This window comes from Daphnia carinata, chromosome 9 (assembly GCF_022539665.2).
Source record: "Daphnia carinata strain CSIRO-1 chromosome 9, CSIRO_AGI_Dcar_HiC_V3, whole genome shotgun sequence".
NCBI lineage: Eukaryota > Metazoa > Arthropoda > Branchiopoda > Diplostraca > Daphniidae > Daphnia > Daphnia carinata.
Genome location: NC_081339.1, coordinates 1,073,780 through 1,091,910, shown reverse-complemented (window position 1 = coordinate 1,091,910; position 18,131 = coordinate 1,073,780). Strand labels below are relative to the sequence as shown.

General features: G+C 41.3%; 1 protein-coding gene and 1 pseudogene across 1 annotated transcript; one reads left to right on the top strand and one right to left on the bottom strand.

Annotated features, from left to right (window-relative positions):
• The first annotated feature begins 1,051 nt into the window (after positions 1-1,051).
• On the top strand, positions 1,052-12,199 carry LOC130697301 (reelin-like; annotated as a pseudogene).
• A 2,843-nt stretch (positions 12,200-15,042) lies between these two features.
• On the bottom strand, positions 15,043-18,131 carry LOC130697300 (group 3 secretory phospholipase A2-like). The gene is made up of 5 exons (XM_059496730.1): positions 17,992-18,131; positions 17,602-17,919; positions 16,309-16,533; positions 15,745-15,825; positions 15,043-15,678 (listed from the first exon to the last, which is right to left on the bottom strand). The coding sequence occupies exons 1-5, from the start codon at positions 18,105-18,107 to the stop codon at positions 15,609-15,611; spliced, it is 810 nt and encodes a 269-aa protein (XP_059352713.1). The 5' UTR covers positions 18,108-18,131; the 3' UTR covers positions 15,043-15,608.

The window sequence follows — 18,131 nt, the reverse complement described above, 5'->3', positions numbered from 1 at the left end:
GTTCGAATATATCTGCGGTTTACGCAGAGCCGTCGGCTTCAGCTATGACGGCAATATATCGAAGCCTTAGCTTGTTGGTTTTTATTTTGTTAGGTCTCGAACAGAATCAACAGCCAACAATCCAACGCTGTTGATTCATCACCGTTTTTCTTCCCCTGCAAACAGTTTGCCCGGTAGCCAGACGTTTGGGATGCAAGCCAACCGACAACGCAAATAGCTCAGGTAGGACCGTTCGGAAATCCACGGTTTTACACCGGTGGCCAAGTGTATAAAGGTAAAATAAGATTTGCTTTTATCGACAGCATTCTTTTAAGCACCTTTTTTTGTCACAAGGCACTTCATACATTTTTTTTTGTATACTCCCAAAAGTTTAAGTTTTTCATATTGGTGTATTGCATAATATTGCTTGTTGTAATTGTGATCTCGTTTCGCGTAGTCACTGTGCGATTGACTGAAGATTTCGATTCAGCGCTTATCAAGGGAGTCTATTCTACTACGAGTGGCTCGGCCGGCAAACAAGTAAACGAACCAGTTTCAGTTTATCCTATCAAATCTATGACACATTTTCTCGTTTTTTTTTTTTTTTTGCCACGTAGTACCGGCAGCGGAAAATGTGCACAATTTTGCCACGTAGTAAAACGGCAACCGCACGAACGGAAAATGTGCACAAAGACATTTTCATTTCGCGTACCTGATTTTGGGCGCATTTTGGCGTACTTTTAGCAAAAACGTATTTTTGCGTCAACTGCCCGACGGACGAACGGAGAATCGAACGGTTCCGTTGGATGGCACCACCCGAAGACGAAAAGTGGGCAACAAAAGGTGACGTGCGCCCTCATTTCGAACTTCCATTTTGGCGTCAACCGAAAAGTGATTTTAAAAATGCAACATTTCACTATAACACTTTTGTCAAATTCACACATTTGCCGAACTATTATTAGCCGTAGTTAGCGTGACTACATTATTTCATTCTTACGGTTTCGCGTTTACTTAGAGGAACGTTTACAAGACAAGAAACCCTTGTATTGAAGGTCCAGCGGATTTATCACCTATGTCCAGCAACTGGTATTGTGGCACGCAAAATTGACGTTATTCCTTGTAGAGTATATGAAATTTGAAAAAAATATAACGTTATCACGTTGCTAGACGAACTTGAAGCCGAGAGCGTGACGTTATCAGGCGTCAATCAGAAGGAGGCGTTATTTTCCGAGACGATTTCGAAACCGGACCCATTTCTCTCCATCTCTATGGTACAACTAAATTTATGTTGGAAATTTACCCCTATACTGCAAACGGAATGAGGCAAATAAATCTGCATATAATTCTCGCGAATTAGGAGTGAATCCGAAGGATTTCATGTCAGCAATAGTTGTCAACCAATTTTTCATGGACTTTCGGCTACGCTATGCTGCAGAATGGAGGAAATGTCTTCAATCAACGAAGATCATTCAACTGCAACTGTCCTTCAATTGTCGAGCGTCGCGTTAATTTTGCCCAGCGCTGGAACTCTTCAGTTCCCAATCGGTCAGACGTCCTGCTCAGCTGAAAAGCAAAACACAACAATCACAACGAGTTTCAACGCTAACATTACCATAATTTATGGTCGATTAATCTCACCTTATGACACAGCGTGCTCTAACTGGTCTCCGTTTCGAACTATTACCAGGTAATTCTTGCCTTTATTACCTATGCAGCGACAGCTTTAGATCGTCTCTCTGTTGTTAGCTTATCGGGGAACAGTGAATCGGCTTCCTATGTGATACCGTTGTCGTCGGCAATCCGGCAACTGGAAACGTGTGTCCGGTGGTCCGTCCAACTGCCCGGTGGTCCGTCCAATTGCCCGGTGAAGATAGCCATGTATGCTTTGCAATTGACGATGTGGCTGTAACCAAAACAGCTGACGATCGACCTCTAGAATTACATACTGACTTCGACCCTCTCAGCACAGCCGATTGGCTATCCTTGCCTGGCGGATAGATACATGTATTACTTTCACATTGATTTATAACATCTTACGGTACCTTATTTGCCAACACGTCTCGCACGAAATGCAGAGTGGTTGTAAAAGGAGTACAGGTGCAAGCGCTCATGTTCAATTCCAACCATATCGGCCCCAGTTTGGGCATCGACCAGAGATTTTCAGCTTATGTCTAGCCCAACGTCTGACCAAATTTTATGGAGACCTGATTTCAATCGACTTCTTCCGGACGAGCAGTACTTCGATTTTTAACAATGCCACAGGATAAAAAATAATTTATAACATGTTTCATAGTTGCGAATTTCAGAACGCACGGGTTGAAGCCAACTGTGAAAGTGATTCAAGACATTTGGTTCTTCAGCAAACATTCCACAGCTCTTTTTTTTCGGCTTGTTCTTCCCCGTTGGATTTGTCTTCAGCTGGTAACCTACGATTTCATCTTGAGCCATCTAATCCATGCAAAAAATAAACCAAAAATACCAAGCCCACTAAAAAGACTTCCCAACGTTTTCCATCCAAGTTGAATGTATGGATGGAATGTAATGATGGCAGTAAAATGAGGCTCGTCAACATTCTGTCTGGACTTTTCCTTGAAAAAGTATAATAAAAAAAATTAATTACATGATTCAACAATAAATTATACAGCTGCCATTAATTAATTCTGAAGGTACCTGTTAAGCCTTCACTTGCAATACCAAGTGAAGCACAAGAAAAAGATGCAAGGATTGCTGGTAGTTGTTGGGTGAAAATCTCTCCAACGAAGAAGCCTCACTTTGGTCCGTGAATGACATTCTTTTGCATCCAGCGCTTCCATCACCCATTCAATACATGCTTCAATTTCGTTTGAATATGGCCTGCGATTTACCTGAAAAAAAATGCCAACACGTCGGTCAGTTTGCCCTTGAAAGAAAACGACGCTTTCCGTGTCATGGTGCAATATTCAAACGATTATGGAAGCAACTGGAACAATCTTCATGGTCTCTGTTTACCTCCAACATGCATCGGTGCTTCTTCTAACGTAATCCAGGTGATCAACCTCTTATTCTTAAACGAGAAGATGAGTTTAAATAAATACTCATGATTTCTAGACGACATGGTCTACTCATAGATGACAGCACATCCGTGGGAACGTATCACACTTCCGTTTCCATTTGCTTCTTTTGCCGATCCTGTGCGTTTTCGTTTCATCCAAAACGGTCGTGGTTTCTCTAAAATTGACATCCGTAGACACTGGGCATTGAATGACATTTATCTTGAAGACTGTTATTTGGGCTGCAGTGGTTTCTGGGACTTGTGTAGAGAAAGGTCACTTATCCACTTGTGATGATGGATACTACGGCGAATGGTGCCGATTTCCCACACAGCCACTTCCATCCATTTTTCGGGAGAATTTCGAACAAGACGCTGCTGATCTTAAGATCAAAGTTGCTCGATTTACTGGAGAGAAATTGGGTACAAGATGTGTTCAAGTTGGAGCTGGTATGGCGGCCATCTTTGATTAGTCTGGTGATCGACAACTGGTGACATTTGATCTCAACACAAGTGAAAGTCACGTTTTACGATTCTCCATTAGAATGAATGGGCCTAGACGTCAACGTCGACATCACTGTCCAGGACCTGACAGGCCACTAGAAATCATTTACGTACGCACATTCTTCTTGTAACGGAGGCATTACGTGGTCTCTGCTTAAACTTATTCAACCACAGCAGACAAAAGAAGAATCAACTCAAGTGATTCGAATCCAATTAACGTCAGATGCCCATGGCTGGATCAGATGGCTCCACTGATGGTGTGGTCTTCTTCGAAGGCCGAGGACCACGTTCGTTGCAAACAATAGAAATCGACAACAGGAATTTGAGGTAATTTTTCGCACAAATGTGGCTGAAATAATGATATTAGGTTAATATCATGAATTGCATCCGTGACAGGATGATGCAGTTCACCCTCCTGTAACAAGCTTACCCATTTACATAGAAAGCTGTTGTCTGGCTGCGAAACATAAATTGTTGTCCACAGAGATTCCCGCTGCTAGCCTTCTTGTTCTCAACTATAGTAACGATAATGGACTGACCTGGAACGTGTTGGAAGCCTGGCCTTTGAACACGGAAGTCGACGAAATAAGGCTAGGCTGTAATTTACCCGATTTCGCCAGAACTATTGTTAGATGGTGGCAACTTACCTATCCGAACGCCAATCATCAAGGTATTCATTGTCACATTTAGTTTATAAGGTGCTATACTGCTACTGATGCTGTGCTATACTGATTTACGGTTCCATGGCACAGATAGGCTTCAGTGGTACTTGGACGATGTATTGGTCAACTTGAACTTAGGAACCCAATCCTTTCCGAATATGAGATTCAATCGGATGAACCTGTCGAAGACCAACAATTGAACGACATGGCTGATATTGTTAATAGCACCGATGGAACAATTATGGGTTGGATGGGATAGCAGGGCTTGATATTTCGTGAACAGCTTGATCCTGACGACACATTACTGGGACAAGCTGGTTTGGAAGATGGATTTTCATTGTCGTATGCGGAAACATGGGACATGGAAATTAGCGACCCTACCTTTGTTCAGTTCCAGCCAATATTACCAGTAGGCATTCATTCAGGAACAGCAGAGGTCCGTTTTGAATATTCGACAGATATGGGTCGCCGCTGGAATATGGTCGAAGAGGAATGTTACAGTTTGGATCAACTGAGCCAACAATGTGAATACCTCCATCCGCCTAGTAGATATTTAATAAATAGCAAGAATAATTCCACTCGGATTACCGTACATCTACCCAGACGCTCCATGTAAGACTAAAAAACACAAGTTGGATTAGCAATAAACTGAAAACTAATGTTTCTCATCTCATATAGAATGGGATCGACACGATTCTGCTGGATCAGCGAAAATGGACAAGACCGTGGACCGATGGTGTGGGGTGTTGCGCGAGTCTATATCGGTGGTACATGTCCGTGGATGTGTTCTGGCCATGGAACATGCCAGAATGGGCAATGCGAGTACGCCTTTGAATATTTAATTTTACAAGCTTTAGTTGAAAATGACGAATTTATTACTTGTGTTTATGTTACAGTTGCGATGCAGCATACGGTAATGTTGATTGTGTCCCAATCAATCCTCTTCCTCGAGGCCTTCTGAGCCATTTCGACAAAGATTCCAACTTAGCCCGCCTTTCTGGTGGAGATCTATCTACTGGATGTGGAGTATTAATGACAGTCCCTGCTGCTATGCTCCCACAAGGTCCACAAAAGACTTGTATAGTGGTGCAAAATTGAAATTCCAATCTTTCAACCTTGTCGTGTGTTACTTATCTGCACAGGACGGCCTTCGCCACTTTGAATCAATAGACTTGGACCTAACATTAGCATCTTATGCCCAAATGACTATCAAATTCGATTGCTGGGCCGAAGCTGAAAGCTACGTCAACTCACTAGAACCGTTACATCAGCGATTCCTTTGGCAGCACTCTGTTAACGGCGGTATTACTTTTATTCTCATTCAGGTAAAATTTAAGGCTAAGCTAAACAGTAAATTTGTTAGTAATATTATGTCTAGGGTTTCTTAACGTCTATTAATGCGCCTTACGCACGTAAAAAGGAAATCAAAATACTCCCCCAGCACGAGCCCCACCTCGTGATTGTCAACCTAATGCGGATTCCAGATCTTGCAAATTGTGCACGGCTGCGTCTGGGGCAACCTGTTCACGCTGGTATAACACAAGTTGCTTTTACATACTGTACATCATTTTGTTATGACCCTGAAACTTGTAATTAATAGGTGAAGGTTTGGATACTTGGGCTATTGACGACTTGGTTCTTCATAGCACAATGCCATTGGGTATAATTCTAACTAACGACTCTCGACAACTCAACGATCAAGATTCTTTTTAGCTAACTTGGTTCGGTGGCCAACTTCACTCGTTTTGTTCCAGGTCTTCACCAATTCTTAATAAGAAATTATTTGCCATTTTATGTACCTTTTCGTTTAATATTGGCATTTTCGTTTCATCCAAAGATGATGTGTTAGTTTTTCAAGGTGAACTAGGAGAGCAACAAGCGTTTACGGGAGATTTCATGATTACATCCGAAACTGTTCTTCAGTTTGAGGCACGTTACCTATTAGATTCGGTTAAACTCAAATCCATATTATAACTGAAGAGTACAATTTTTAGGTAAACGTTGGATGTGGAACAACCGATCTTAGCTTAGAACACCGTGTTCGGCTAGACTATTCCATTGACGGAGGGCGCCATTGGCATTTGGTGGTAAACGATTCTGGTCGAAATCCTTACGACCGAATGCCACATCAACCATCCGCAGTTTATTCTTCGAAAACAACCAATGCATGGAAAAGGGAAACTATAATGCTTTCGCATTTGGAGACAAGCAAGTGAGTCACAAAAATCTACTTTAGCGTACCCCTCCAACAATCAAAATGTATCTTACAGTAATATTAACTTTCATGAATTGCAGACCGCAATTCGATTCCGATGGTATCAGGGATTTTGAAACGGGACAGACGGGCATCTGGCTCCTCAACGGGCCATACGAAACGTTATCTTGAGTCCGCAATGCCCGGAACTTTGCAACGGACATGGAAGATGTACAGTCGAAGGATCCTGCGAATGTGACGAGGGTTACCAAGGCGAGGCGTGCGAAACGGTAAAAATTTTCACGCTGAACCCTCAAAACATTCACGAGTCGTTTGCCCAAGGTAAGAACCAAAAATGGATCAATGTTTTTTAAATAAAATTATTTTTTGATGTTTTCTTTCTCGTGTTCGTAGATGATGCTCCAGAGAACTCGCTATGGCTGCGTCGGATAGGTGGAGAACTAAGAGCTCAACCCTCGAGTAAAATTGGCATAGGAGGAGCTTTCGTATTGGATCGTTTAGGAGTCAGAATGTTGGAAACGCGCGACCTCGATTTATCGAATGCAAAGTAAAGAAGAAAAAAAATGCCAAAAATTATATTGCGCCAATCATTAGATAATAACTCAAATTCTTTATAGTTTTGTCCAGTTTCATCTTGACTCGTCGGATTCAGCACTGTCCGACGACGAGATTTTCGTCAATGTCGAATATTCCATTAATGGTGGAATTGAGTGGACTACTTTTGAAGTTATTCCTCTAAATGGCCTGTCATCTCAACAACTTCGCCAAGTGCCTCTTCCTAGACGAGCGCTGAGGCTAGGACCCAGACTGAAATGGTCTGAACTTGGTGGAAATAATGGAAATCTGCATACCGTGTGGTCTGTAGACGAGGAATGGTCAAAATATCGGTGTGCTCTCAAAGAAATAGGGGAATAAGCGAGATAAAGTGTGACACCAGATTTACGTTGGAGGCGAATTTTACGCCAAGAGTGCCATTGAAGATGAATTCACATCATTAGAAACGACAAAGGATAATTGGCTCTTCATTTCCGGAGGTTCATTGGAACCACCTTGGGGTTCATCTAATTCGACTCTTCATTTTACTAGTATGGTTAAATTTATTGAATGCATTGATTCTTTGGATTTATTTTTTATCATTTCAACTAACAGATCCAAACGGGAAAAGTATGGTCATAACGAAGGATAAAGGATATTAGTATATTGGATCAGATGTTTTTGCAATACGCTATTTCATCAGGATGTGATCATCCCAATTCTTGCAGCCGTAAGCGTGGCTTTTGTTGGCTCCGCAATGCTAATCCTCAATTTACAATAGTCGTTACGATGCTATGCAGGTGTGCGATTAGAATATTCTGGTAATTGTGGACTGGTCTGGCGAAATCTACCTGATGAATGCCTACCTGGAGAAGCAGTCGATTGTGACGCTTTTGAATTTCATTCAGAGCTTTTATCGCAAGTCACCGGTTACCGACGTGCCATAACAGCGCCTATCCCACTCAACAAAGGGTATTATAAATGACTGTATTTTACCATCTATTGCGCAACACCAGCCAACTGCTGGTCAAATAGCAATTACATCGTTAACATTTCATTGTCAAAACGGCAGAGTGGTGCGTTTGCGATGGACAAGCGATGACGAATCAATCGATTGGTCTTTACATTGGGTTTATGTGTCGGAGCTTCCTGTGGTCACTGCAACGGACGAGGGCGTTGTTGGGAAGAATCCTGCCAATGTGATCCCAACTGGACTGGTTAGTTTGGCGAAAATGTCAACCAGTATTGCGCAAAAGATTTTTTATTGTTTGTATTGTAGGAGGCAATTGCGAAATATCTTCAACTGAACTTTTGTCAAGCGTACGGGAGACGTTCAGTAATGGCTGGAACTCAAGCGTGTGGTGCAGAATTAATGGCGGTCAGTATCGTCTCTCTGCGGAACTCGTGACTCCGGACCAGCCCTTCATTTTCACGATGTAAGTCGTTTGTGCCTGTTACCAAAGAACATCTTTGTGTATTGTTTGTTATACTAATTGTTAAAATTGGGGAAAAGTCGTGCGGTCGTTATGCTGAAACACGTGAGCTGGACCTGTATCAAGGAACTGTCATCCAGTTTCATTTGAGATCTGGTTGTGGACAAGTGCCAAATAGTCCAAACCAAGGAATATTACTCTTCCAGTATTCTTTAAATGGAGGTGTGAAATGGCATACCGGCCTGTCGCTATCTCTCGATCACTTCTAGGACTCCAGGTGAATATTTGCGGCCTAACTACAATAACCATTCAGACAGCCTTTTGGAAAACGTGAATTTGTTTAATCGAAACAGACTGGTTAGCTTTCTTGTTCCGGAAGAAGCCCAAAAAAGTAACGTAAAGCTCCGCTGGTGGCAACGGGGACACTCTGGTCGAATGTCAGAAGACTGGGCAATCGACAGTTTCATAATCGGTCGTCCTTTGGATGTGTCCGCTGCTTCGAATGCACCCAAACAGCGAAATATTCATCCGCGTCAACGCTTTCCTGATTACCAAGCTGAAGAATCTGTGGATTCTACACACTCAAAACAATTCTTGAATAGTCTGTTTGGACAAAAGTTGTGGTGGAGGAAAGTTAATGTCGATCAACACGATTCGTGTTGTGGGCGACGTGGTCCTATTATGCGGGGAAGATCGAACACCGCCGTAGAATCAGTCCTCGAAACGTCTGACTTTTTAGTTGTGAGCGCCAAAGGTCGCATTCTCTCCTTCGAAATGCTCGTCGGTGATTGTGGCCAAGGATTTGCTTCTGTAGAACTGGCTGCAGTCCCAATCAAATTGCCTGTCCGGCTAGATATCTCGTATGATCACGGTATTATCTGGAAGCTATTTCATCCAATGAAAGTGTGAGGTGAAAAAGCTCCTGGGCAACAAATACCAAGCGTTTACCAGAAACTTGATAAATGGCAAACGTATCAATACTCACTTGAAATTATATCAGGTGCAAGGTAAAGTGCTTTAAAAGAATTTTTTGTTGGAGTATACTTTGATGTTCAGATTTGTGTAAATATCTTAGATTTGCTCGAGTTCGTTGGAGGCATCCGAAATCGTCTGCCTGTGTTTCTTGGGCCGTCAATGAATTTGATTTGGGACCTCCAATCAATGACTCGCCCTTGGTCGGCCTGGTAGTTTCAACACATCCAATTTAAATTGGTTTCGAAAATAATCGCTGCTTGTACCGAATCGATAGGATACTTTGGCGGATGATTTCAATGATGGCTCCACCGTAAAACCCCATTGGAAATTTTTTAGTGGTGGAAAAATAGCCAATCCGAATGAACGACTTGGTGACGGGGCAGCAGGACTGTTTCAAGGGCCTGGGATAAAACTATTACAAACCATGCCGCTGGATTTGACATTGGGCCGAAACGTGGAATTCATTCTCAATTTTCAGCTGAGCAAAGGAAGGAGAGACCTTGAAGATGTGGCACAAAACGTATTCTTACAGTGTACAGCTGGTAATGGTAGTTAGAATTTCAATATTACCCTAGTGTGTTGTGTATTTCTTCATAGAATGTTAAATTATTGTTCTTCGACTTTTCTCATAAGGTTTCACGTGGATTCTAATTCAAGACTACAGTCCTCAGCATTACATACATCCTTCTCAAGTTCATGCAGTTATACCGGAAGACTGCTAAAATCCGCACTCGATTTTACGCTGGTGGCAACCTGTTGTTCCCGAAGCGAGCTCAGAGGCAGCGAAGAAACATTCGCTGTGGCTTATCGACAATATTGCCATCGAATATTCGAGAGAACATTTGTCTGAAATCTACGACGATTTCGTGTAAGTGCAATCCAATCTTATCAACCTGCCAAAACCGTGCTCGTTATTTTTTTAAATTTTGCATCCTCTTCAAGGGATGAATCACTTGATCAAACTCAATGGCAGTTTCGTCCCAATGGCGTCATTTCAAACAACCTTTGTGGCGTACCGGAAACGGAAAGCTCGATGAATTTTGTCTCTAGTGAAAATAGTCGATTTGCCGGAATCACAAGCAGACACATTATAGTGAAAGATAACTACGCTGCTTATTTTAAGGTCTCGTTATATTTACAATATATAAATGAATCCCAGCAAGTAAAAAGTCAGCCAAAAATCCTAACCATTCATTTTCTTATTATAATGTTTTTCAGATCAGAACATCATGTGGAATAACGTCGTGTCATGCTAGCAATAACAGAAGCCAAGTAAGATTCGAAATGAGGCAAGGATACGAACAGCCTTCGTGGTCCTTAGCAAAACCAAACTGTTTGCCAAGTTCAACGGACTCGTTGTGCGATCCTCAGATGTATCATAGTTCTTTGCATTAGCATTCGGCAACTTCCCGACTTGGCAGCGGGTCAATATCCCACTCAAATCGATTCCCTTCGCCAAGTAAGTCAATTAAGTTTCACAATGTTGCAGTAGCACCATGTGCTTTTGTTCCATGTTGATGTGGATATCAAAAGCCAGGCAGCACTAAAGGGGAACATTAGGCGTGCATAACGTACATTAATGAAAGAGTTATTTTCTAGCACGTGGCAGTTTCGTTGGATGACTCAGAACAAATGGAATAGGAAAAGGGGGAAAAAAAACACTTGGGCGTTGGAAAGATGTTTACATTGGTGGAATGTGTCCGTCGCATTGCCACGATCACGGAGACTGTATCCGTGGGCGTTGCCACTGCGATAATGGCTATGAAGGCGTGAGGTATGGATTGAAGTTCCTAGCTCCAAAATACGTTCGTTTGACATTTTTATTCAAACAGTTGCTCGAGTTTCAAGGCAGTATTGGTCGCTTCATCACTACCTATAATGGATCATTTTGACGACCTCATTAACCCATCGCCACTATGGGAAAGCATCACCGGAGGAAGTATCAAAGTCGGTTGCGGATCTCTAATTCCTCTTGCCCATGGGAAACATTTACATTTTGATGGATGTGGTATAAGAATGGCTTTTACTGTGCCCATCGACGTCCGCATGGTTAGGTGCGTTTGAAGTTATGTAAACAATTTATGGAAATATTCGTTCCTCTGAATATATCCGTTCCCATGTTGTTATTTCTTAGATACTTATTACGATAACAGAGTGATTTTAATCCCTTAGGCGGCTCGCTTTCGTAATTTGAATGGGGACACCTCAACAGAACCCGTCTTGTGGCATCAAACCGTCTAACACTTACAGATCAGATATTCTTTATCGGGTTGTGCTTCTTCAGTACAGTTACAATTGCGTCGACTGGTTTTAGCTTGCTCATGGCATACGCAATTTCATTCAGGTAATTTTATTGCTGTACTGAACCCAGCCTTTATCCTAACTTTTACGTTATTCGAATTTAGCCGCAGCGCAGGATATAGAATGTACCCGTTCAAACCAACTCCTCAACTATTCAATTTCGATGGTGGCAACCGCAATATGGAGGGCCTACGTGGGAACAGTGGGCGTTGAGATAACATCGAGATTCTGATTTAACTGTAGTAGAAAATGTCCTTCTACTACACACAGTTATTAAGTGTTATGCTAATGTTTTAATCTAAGCTTGCTTGATAATTCGTGACGATATGACAGCAGCCGCTTAAAATGTGTAAAACATTCAAAATGCTATCATGACCAAAAAATTTGGTATACGTTGTGTATTGCTATGGCATAATTCCATGGGGTCAAAGAACTATCTGGAAGGTAAAGCAATAACACGTAAAACATGTGTCCATGACTCCGTTATGAACCATTTTGGTTTCTCTAACTCAGCAAAATGACTTGTGGGGTAAACCTAGATGTCAGGCCCGGTTAAACAGGATATGTAGAGGATATATATTTTTAAAAAATATGTATTATGCGGATTCTTGGCGTCACATGCCTTATTTTCCTGGTTCTTTTGGTTCTTCAAATCGATTTTCGTGCTCTGAGCTGACTCTTCTGGCTTCCCGCCATTTTTTCGCACGAGGATTCAAAATAGAAAGGAGAGCCACGTAGCGGTAGGTATCTCAAACAGCTTAAGGACAGTGTTGTACTGCAGAAAAAGGGCGTCTGCCAATTTCTGACGTCTCTGCGTTGTTGTTCACTGATGGGGAGGTAAAACGACAAAACCTATCCGTTATCTTTCGTTAGCGTTAACCAACGAAAACAACTCGTATTTTGATTTGAACTGATAATTCACACAGTGATTTTGGTTATGCACCAGTAACATGGCCACCGAAAAAGTGACCCTCGACGACGCGTTGCCCAATGCTGAAGCGCTTGATGAATTGCCACTGCCAGATCAACAACCATACATTGAAGCCCAGGATTGCTGTGTAACCTACCAAGCCAGCTTTGATACAAATTTTTAAAATAGAACTGCATTTGTGACTGAAAATGTCACAATGGAGATTGACGATTAAAATTTGCATGCTAACCACGAAGCCCTAGTCATACGGACCTGACTTTCATTTGCTATTTTATTTTTTTTAATGAAAAATTGCACGTTTACACGGAGTTAAAATCGTCATGCATTCATGATGGATTCGCATTTTACGTCATCGATGTCGTAGCAATGGAAAATAGACTTGGTAATGAGCAAAAACAGTGTTTTTTTTGCAAGCGAAAGCTTTTACATATGCACATGTATTCTTTTCACGTTGTATTCAAATTGGGCATGCATTTCATTAAATCTATTGCCACGAAAGGCTGCCGTTGCATGACGGTAAAAACTGTACTGCCACGACACCTTTCGTAGCAACAGTAAAATATCTGTCTTTTTACCACGATAGTCTCTCTTCGTGGCGGCAAGTTCATACCTTATGGAACAGCATATTTCGTGAGGCGTACACAAGGACGTACTGCCTGATTCTAGGACTCTACTTGATTTTAGGCTGATGGAGGGACAAGAATGACAAAATGTCATCCACTTTCCGACTTTTAATCTTTTTCATACCGTGTTACCTTCTGGCAGGTAGAGCTGGAGCAAGACTGATTGATTTATTATTATATGTAGTACTGATACAATATGTGGTATAATACTACGTCCATCAACGGTACTTTATAGAAATACATATTTTTTGTGTGCAGATGTTAAGAAAAATTCCCGTTTTTCATATTTCACAACTAGATAAGAAAAAAATAAAATAAACATAAAAATTTGGGTAGCAAATTTGTGCGCCAGCAAATTACACCGCTTGCGGGATACAGAACTATAATGCCGTATATTTCCCAAACGGTTCATTATCCAAGAAAGGCAATCACATTATTGAAATCAGCGTTCAATTTCGATTATAGGCTGTGGTTTTCATTGAATTCCCAGAGATATTGATTTTTGTGGATTTTGACAAAAGTGAGAAGGCCTTCTCACATTTTCATTTTTGGCCAAAATTTAAATTTGATTTAAAATGCCTGATTCCTATTCTAAATTGGACGAGGATCACACAAATGTAGTTAATTTTTACATTGCGCTTATAGTTTTTTTAATAAACGGGAAAAACAGAGTGATAAATACTGGCGCGCCAGCAGCGCTTTAATTCCATTTATTACAAAAATGGGTAAGTTTGACGAGCAAATAAATATTATTGCTGAAATTAGAGTTTTGTTCTAAGTTAAGTTAAATCAAATTTAATGTCAAAATTGCAACACTGAATTTTTACCATACTCAAAATTAAGCCCGACAATGTCGGGCTTATTTTGTTGGGCTTATTTTGTCGGGCTTAATTTTTTTATGGCAGAAATTCAGTGTTGTAATTTGACATAAAATTTTATTGAAATTAACCTAAAATAAAACGCTGATTTCAGCAAAAATATTAGTTTTTTCTTCAAACCAGCCGTTTTTATAATAAATGGAATTAACATGCTGCTGGCGCGCCAGCATTTATCACTCCGTTTTTTCCGTTTATTAAAAAAACTATAAGCGCAACGCAAAAATTTACTTCATTTTTAGGATCCTCGTTCATTTTTGAATCGGAATCATGTATTTTGAATCACATCTAAATTTTGGCCAAAAATGAAAAAGTGAGAAGGCTATTACCTTCTCACTTTTGTCAAAATCAGCCAAAAATCGCCTACTCGTTGTTAAATTAAATGTAAAAAAAATACAGTATTGGTGGAAAAGTCGGGCTTATTTTTGTTGTCGGGCTTGTTTTTTGTCGGGCTTATTTTTTTGTCGGGCTTATTTTCAAGCTCGTACAAATTGCGTTTTCGTTTCTGGCTCAGTGGTACATGCGTTTTTAACACTAATTCCAAGCATGTGTGCAGTTTAGAATCAACAAATAACAATCACAATGAAGGCCAAGCTTCTGTATCGCCATTCTATTTATTAAAGTAATGTCAAGGTTAAAATACTTACGTTCAAGATCAATCGATAGAGAACCCCGGATGTCTTCACTCACGATAACACTTTTTCAAGTCAATTTAATTCAATTTAAGTCAATTTAACCTCGATTTTTACGTATTATGAAAACATATAGATACTTTTATTTTGGGAAAAGGGGGCGGAGGAGGAAGGAACTGTTTACGCAGCAATTTTGCGATATATGTAGCCTTGCCGTCGATGGCGAAATGACCTACTTGTGATCCAATCATCACATTAATTTAACAGGAAATAGCCAATCGGTTTTCGTAGTTCATGGCAATCCAACACAGTAAAAAAAACACTAGAAATTAATATTCGATTGCCACATCGTTGCGCAAAACGGTATACGACATGTTTATTTGGCCACACTGGAACACTTATAGGATGCAATTGGCAAGGCAAAATGAGTTAACAGAAACAACTCAAATAATTCGTTTGAATTTCCGAAAATCGGTTTCTAGATAAGAGAACATGCACGCACGTATAATATGCACGGACGCGGTGTAGGGACATTTACACAAAAGTAGATTAGAAGAAAAAATATCTTCTGCTACGTTAAATGCGAAATCTTTTTCAGATCGGCGATAATATCAACAACAAATTGGTCGTGGATGCTTTACAGACCAAAGAATTTTTCTTTCCGTATTGTGAAGGGTAGACTGCGAGGAATGAGGCAAGCAAAATACGAACAAAGGAAAATAGCTTTCCTGACTGGCACTACTAATGCTGTTGATAAACAAACAAAAAACGACACTGGTTTTCTCTCTCGTTTGTGGGCAAAAAAGAATCTGACCTCTTATCGACAACACTAATCGTATTTTTTAAGAAGCATTACAAGAGCAACAGCTTATTTCAATACGGAATAGGATCGCGGAGGTGAGCCCTTTTTCTCCATTCATTCTGTTGTACATTTCCCCCACCACGAGCTTTTCTTGCAAACTTTCTCTGGTTTGAGCACAAAACACCTGTAATAAAGAAAAATAGAGTTATGATGCGCCATTGACAATGATTTCTTATTCAATAATATTTACTTGATTTGAATGATGTTGAAGAACAGTTTGCCCACCAAGTTGGAGGCAGCCGTGTTAGCTTGCTTTAAACAGGAACGGAATCTATATTTTTTAAAGAATAAACAAAAATGTTGTTAAATTCCTGGCTGAGGCGACTACAAAGCCTGTAATTTCGTCTGAAGGCAATCAAACGTTCTAAATAAGTCCCGGGAAAAACGGAATGAAAGTTCGGCTGGACCGCTGAAGGCAAGGCGATATCGGCCAAGAAGGTCAGCACACTGTGGCCCGTTACCATTTTCATTCTAACGGTCCCTAACGCACCAAATCCTACATGATTTCTGGGCGTTGCATACGAACTGACAGAACTGCATACTTAACCCTATGCCTTCAAACATTTACGACAAAGATGGATCGAACTGGCCTTGCATAAATTCTTCGTAATTTCAAATTGGTCTCTCCAATCTCTCCTACGTCCTTGGCGAATCTCTTTCTAATTTCGCTTTCTTTAACTATCTCTATAACGGAACTTTACGCATCCTTTCGACGTCCAAAACAATGGAAGGCAGGGGGGCGGAGGGAATTTACCTGTCGTCGCAAGTGCAATGCATGGCCGTATAAGGCCGGCTATTGTACAGACCGAATTTCTCGGACCAGGCAGAGATGTGGTGTGAGCATTGCTGATCGTGTTGGCGACAACATCTGTCTGCTGCTGCATAGCCACCCAGGTGAGATGGTCCGTCGGCCCGATTTCCCTTTCCACACCACTTCGTGTGGGGAACTATGTAGAGATCATCTGCTTCACGCCTTCTCCTACAAATACGCAAAAGGAGGTTCGAGGTTCGCATTTTGCTGATTCAACTGCATTGTGTGGGGATCTTTTGTTTTTTTGCTGTTATGTTGAGATGGTTGTTGTAAAGAAGGTTTCGAATAGCCGGAAGACGCAAGACAACTTGGAGTGTGTGTGTTAATCAAGAATAGAATTCCCCGAGAAAAACGAAAACAAAAAGACTAAGGGACAGCAACGAAGGAGACAAGCCGAAAAATGTCTCACATTAAAGACATCTGACAGCTGGAAAACGAGCTCTGAAAGAGGATTTGTTTTTTAAAAGAAAAAAGCTGAGACTAAAATTGTGTTTAGTGGTGGAAAGACGTGCATGCCTTTTGTTTCTATAACATTTTCGAGAAGAATTTTGTACACCGCGCGAATGAATCCCAAACATCAATTGTAACGCTAAAATAATTGCCTAAAATTAGCCTATACATTCCCAAGTACTGCACTCGTGCAGTTCGTACTTCACCTCTCATCGCAGTCACGCAGATATCGTGATTGGTCGGTTGTTGGTGATGTCGTATTCTGTTTTGGTACTCCGGATGGTTTCTGGACAGTGGTCGTGGCGGCGGCAGCAGCGGTCGACGGCCTGTTCTGCTCCCAAATCCTTGTACTTGGTGGCACGATGCCCGGAACCACACCGAATCGTTCCAGGCATCATCATGATATCGCGTTTCCTCCTGCTGCGTCAGTAATAACGCAACGTGTTGACTCCAAAACCAATGATATTCCAAAACGATGCCCTTCTCCCCGTCCCTCCATAAAATCTTTAAATCTTATGCTAACCCTCTTTGTACATTTCCAAGTCCAAAAGCAATGAAAAAAAGGAGGAAAAAAGACTGAAATTTGTAAAACGAAAAGTAGTGATCCATCAGATGGGAAAAAAAGAGAAACCCAGTTAGTAAGATAAATCACAAAGTTAAAAATTACAATGTAAGGCAATATACAAGAAGTAGATTTGAGTAGAACTCAGGTAGATGAATCTGGTTTACGATTCCCAAGAAATGCTGGAAGCAAGGACGGATGGGTTAACTAATCTACTCTCGTACCTGACAGATGACTGATCCTCAGATTGACGGGCAGCCTTGCGCATACGTGAGTGAAGCTGGCGGCATTCCGCTTTCATTCGGCGGTAAACAGCTGATCGTGCAAGATCTTCCGGCAGGTCTGACCATTTCTCGATAATGCGAATGGTAGTGTTGTGACCAATGGATGATAATTGCCGATATTCGTTAGTTAATTTCTCTTGGAAGGCCATGGCCGTCTCTGTATCTGTGATGTATTCGCAATCTTGCAATGACAGGTCAGCGTCGTATATCAGCTGAATCAAATGATGTCCGTCAGTCATTTGGCGGAGCACAGCTCCTCTGTTTGTCAACAAATGAGCCATGATTAGTATAATGTAACGTTAAATGAATATAAAACGAAAGATTATCTACTTGGTCCCGTTGAGCGTGAAGACTGCAGCCGTTTCCTTGAGCGCGATTCCATTGAATGAAAACCGGCGCTCCACCTCACCATCTTCGAGCACGCCAAAAGCGTAAAAATTGGGCATCACCGGATCCACTCCGGTTAGATT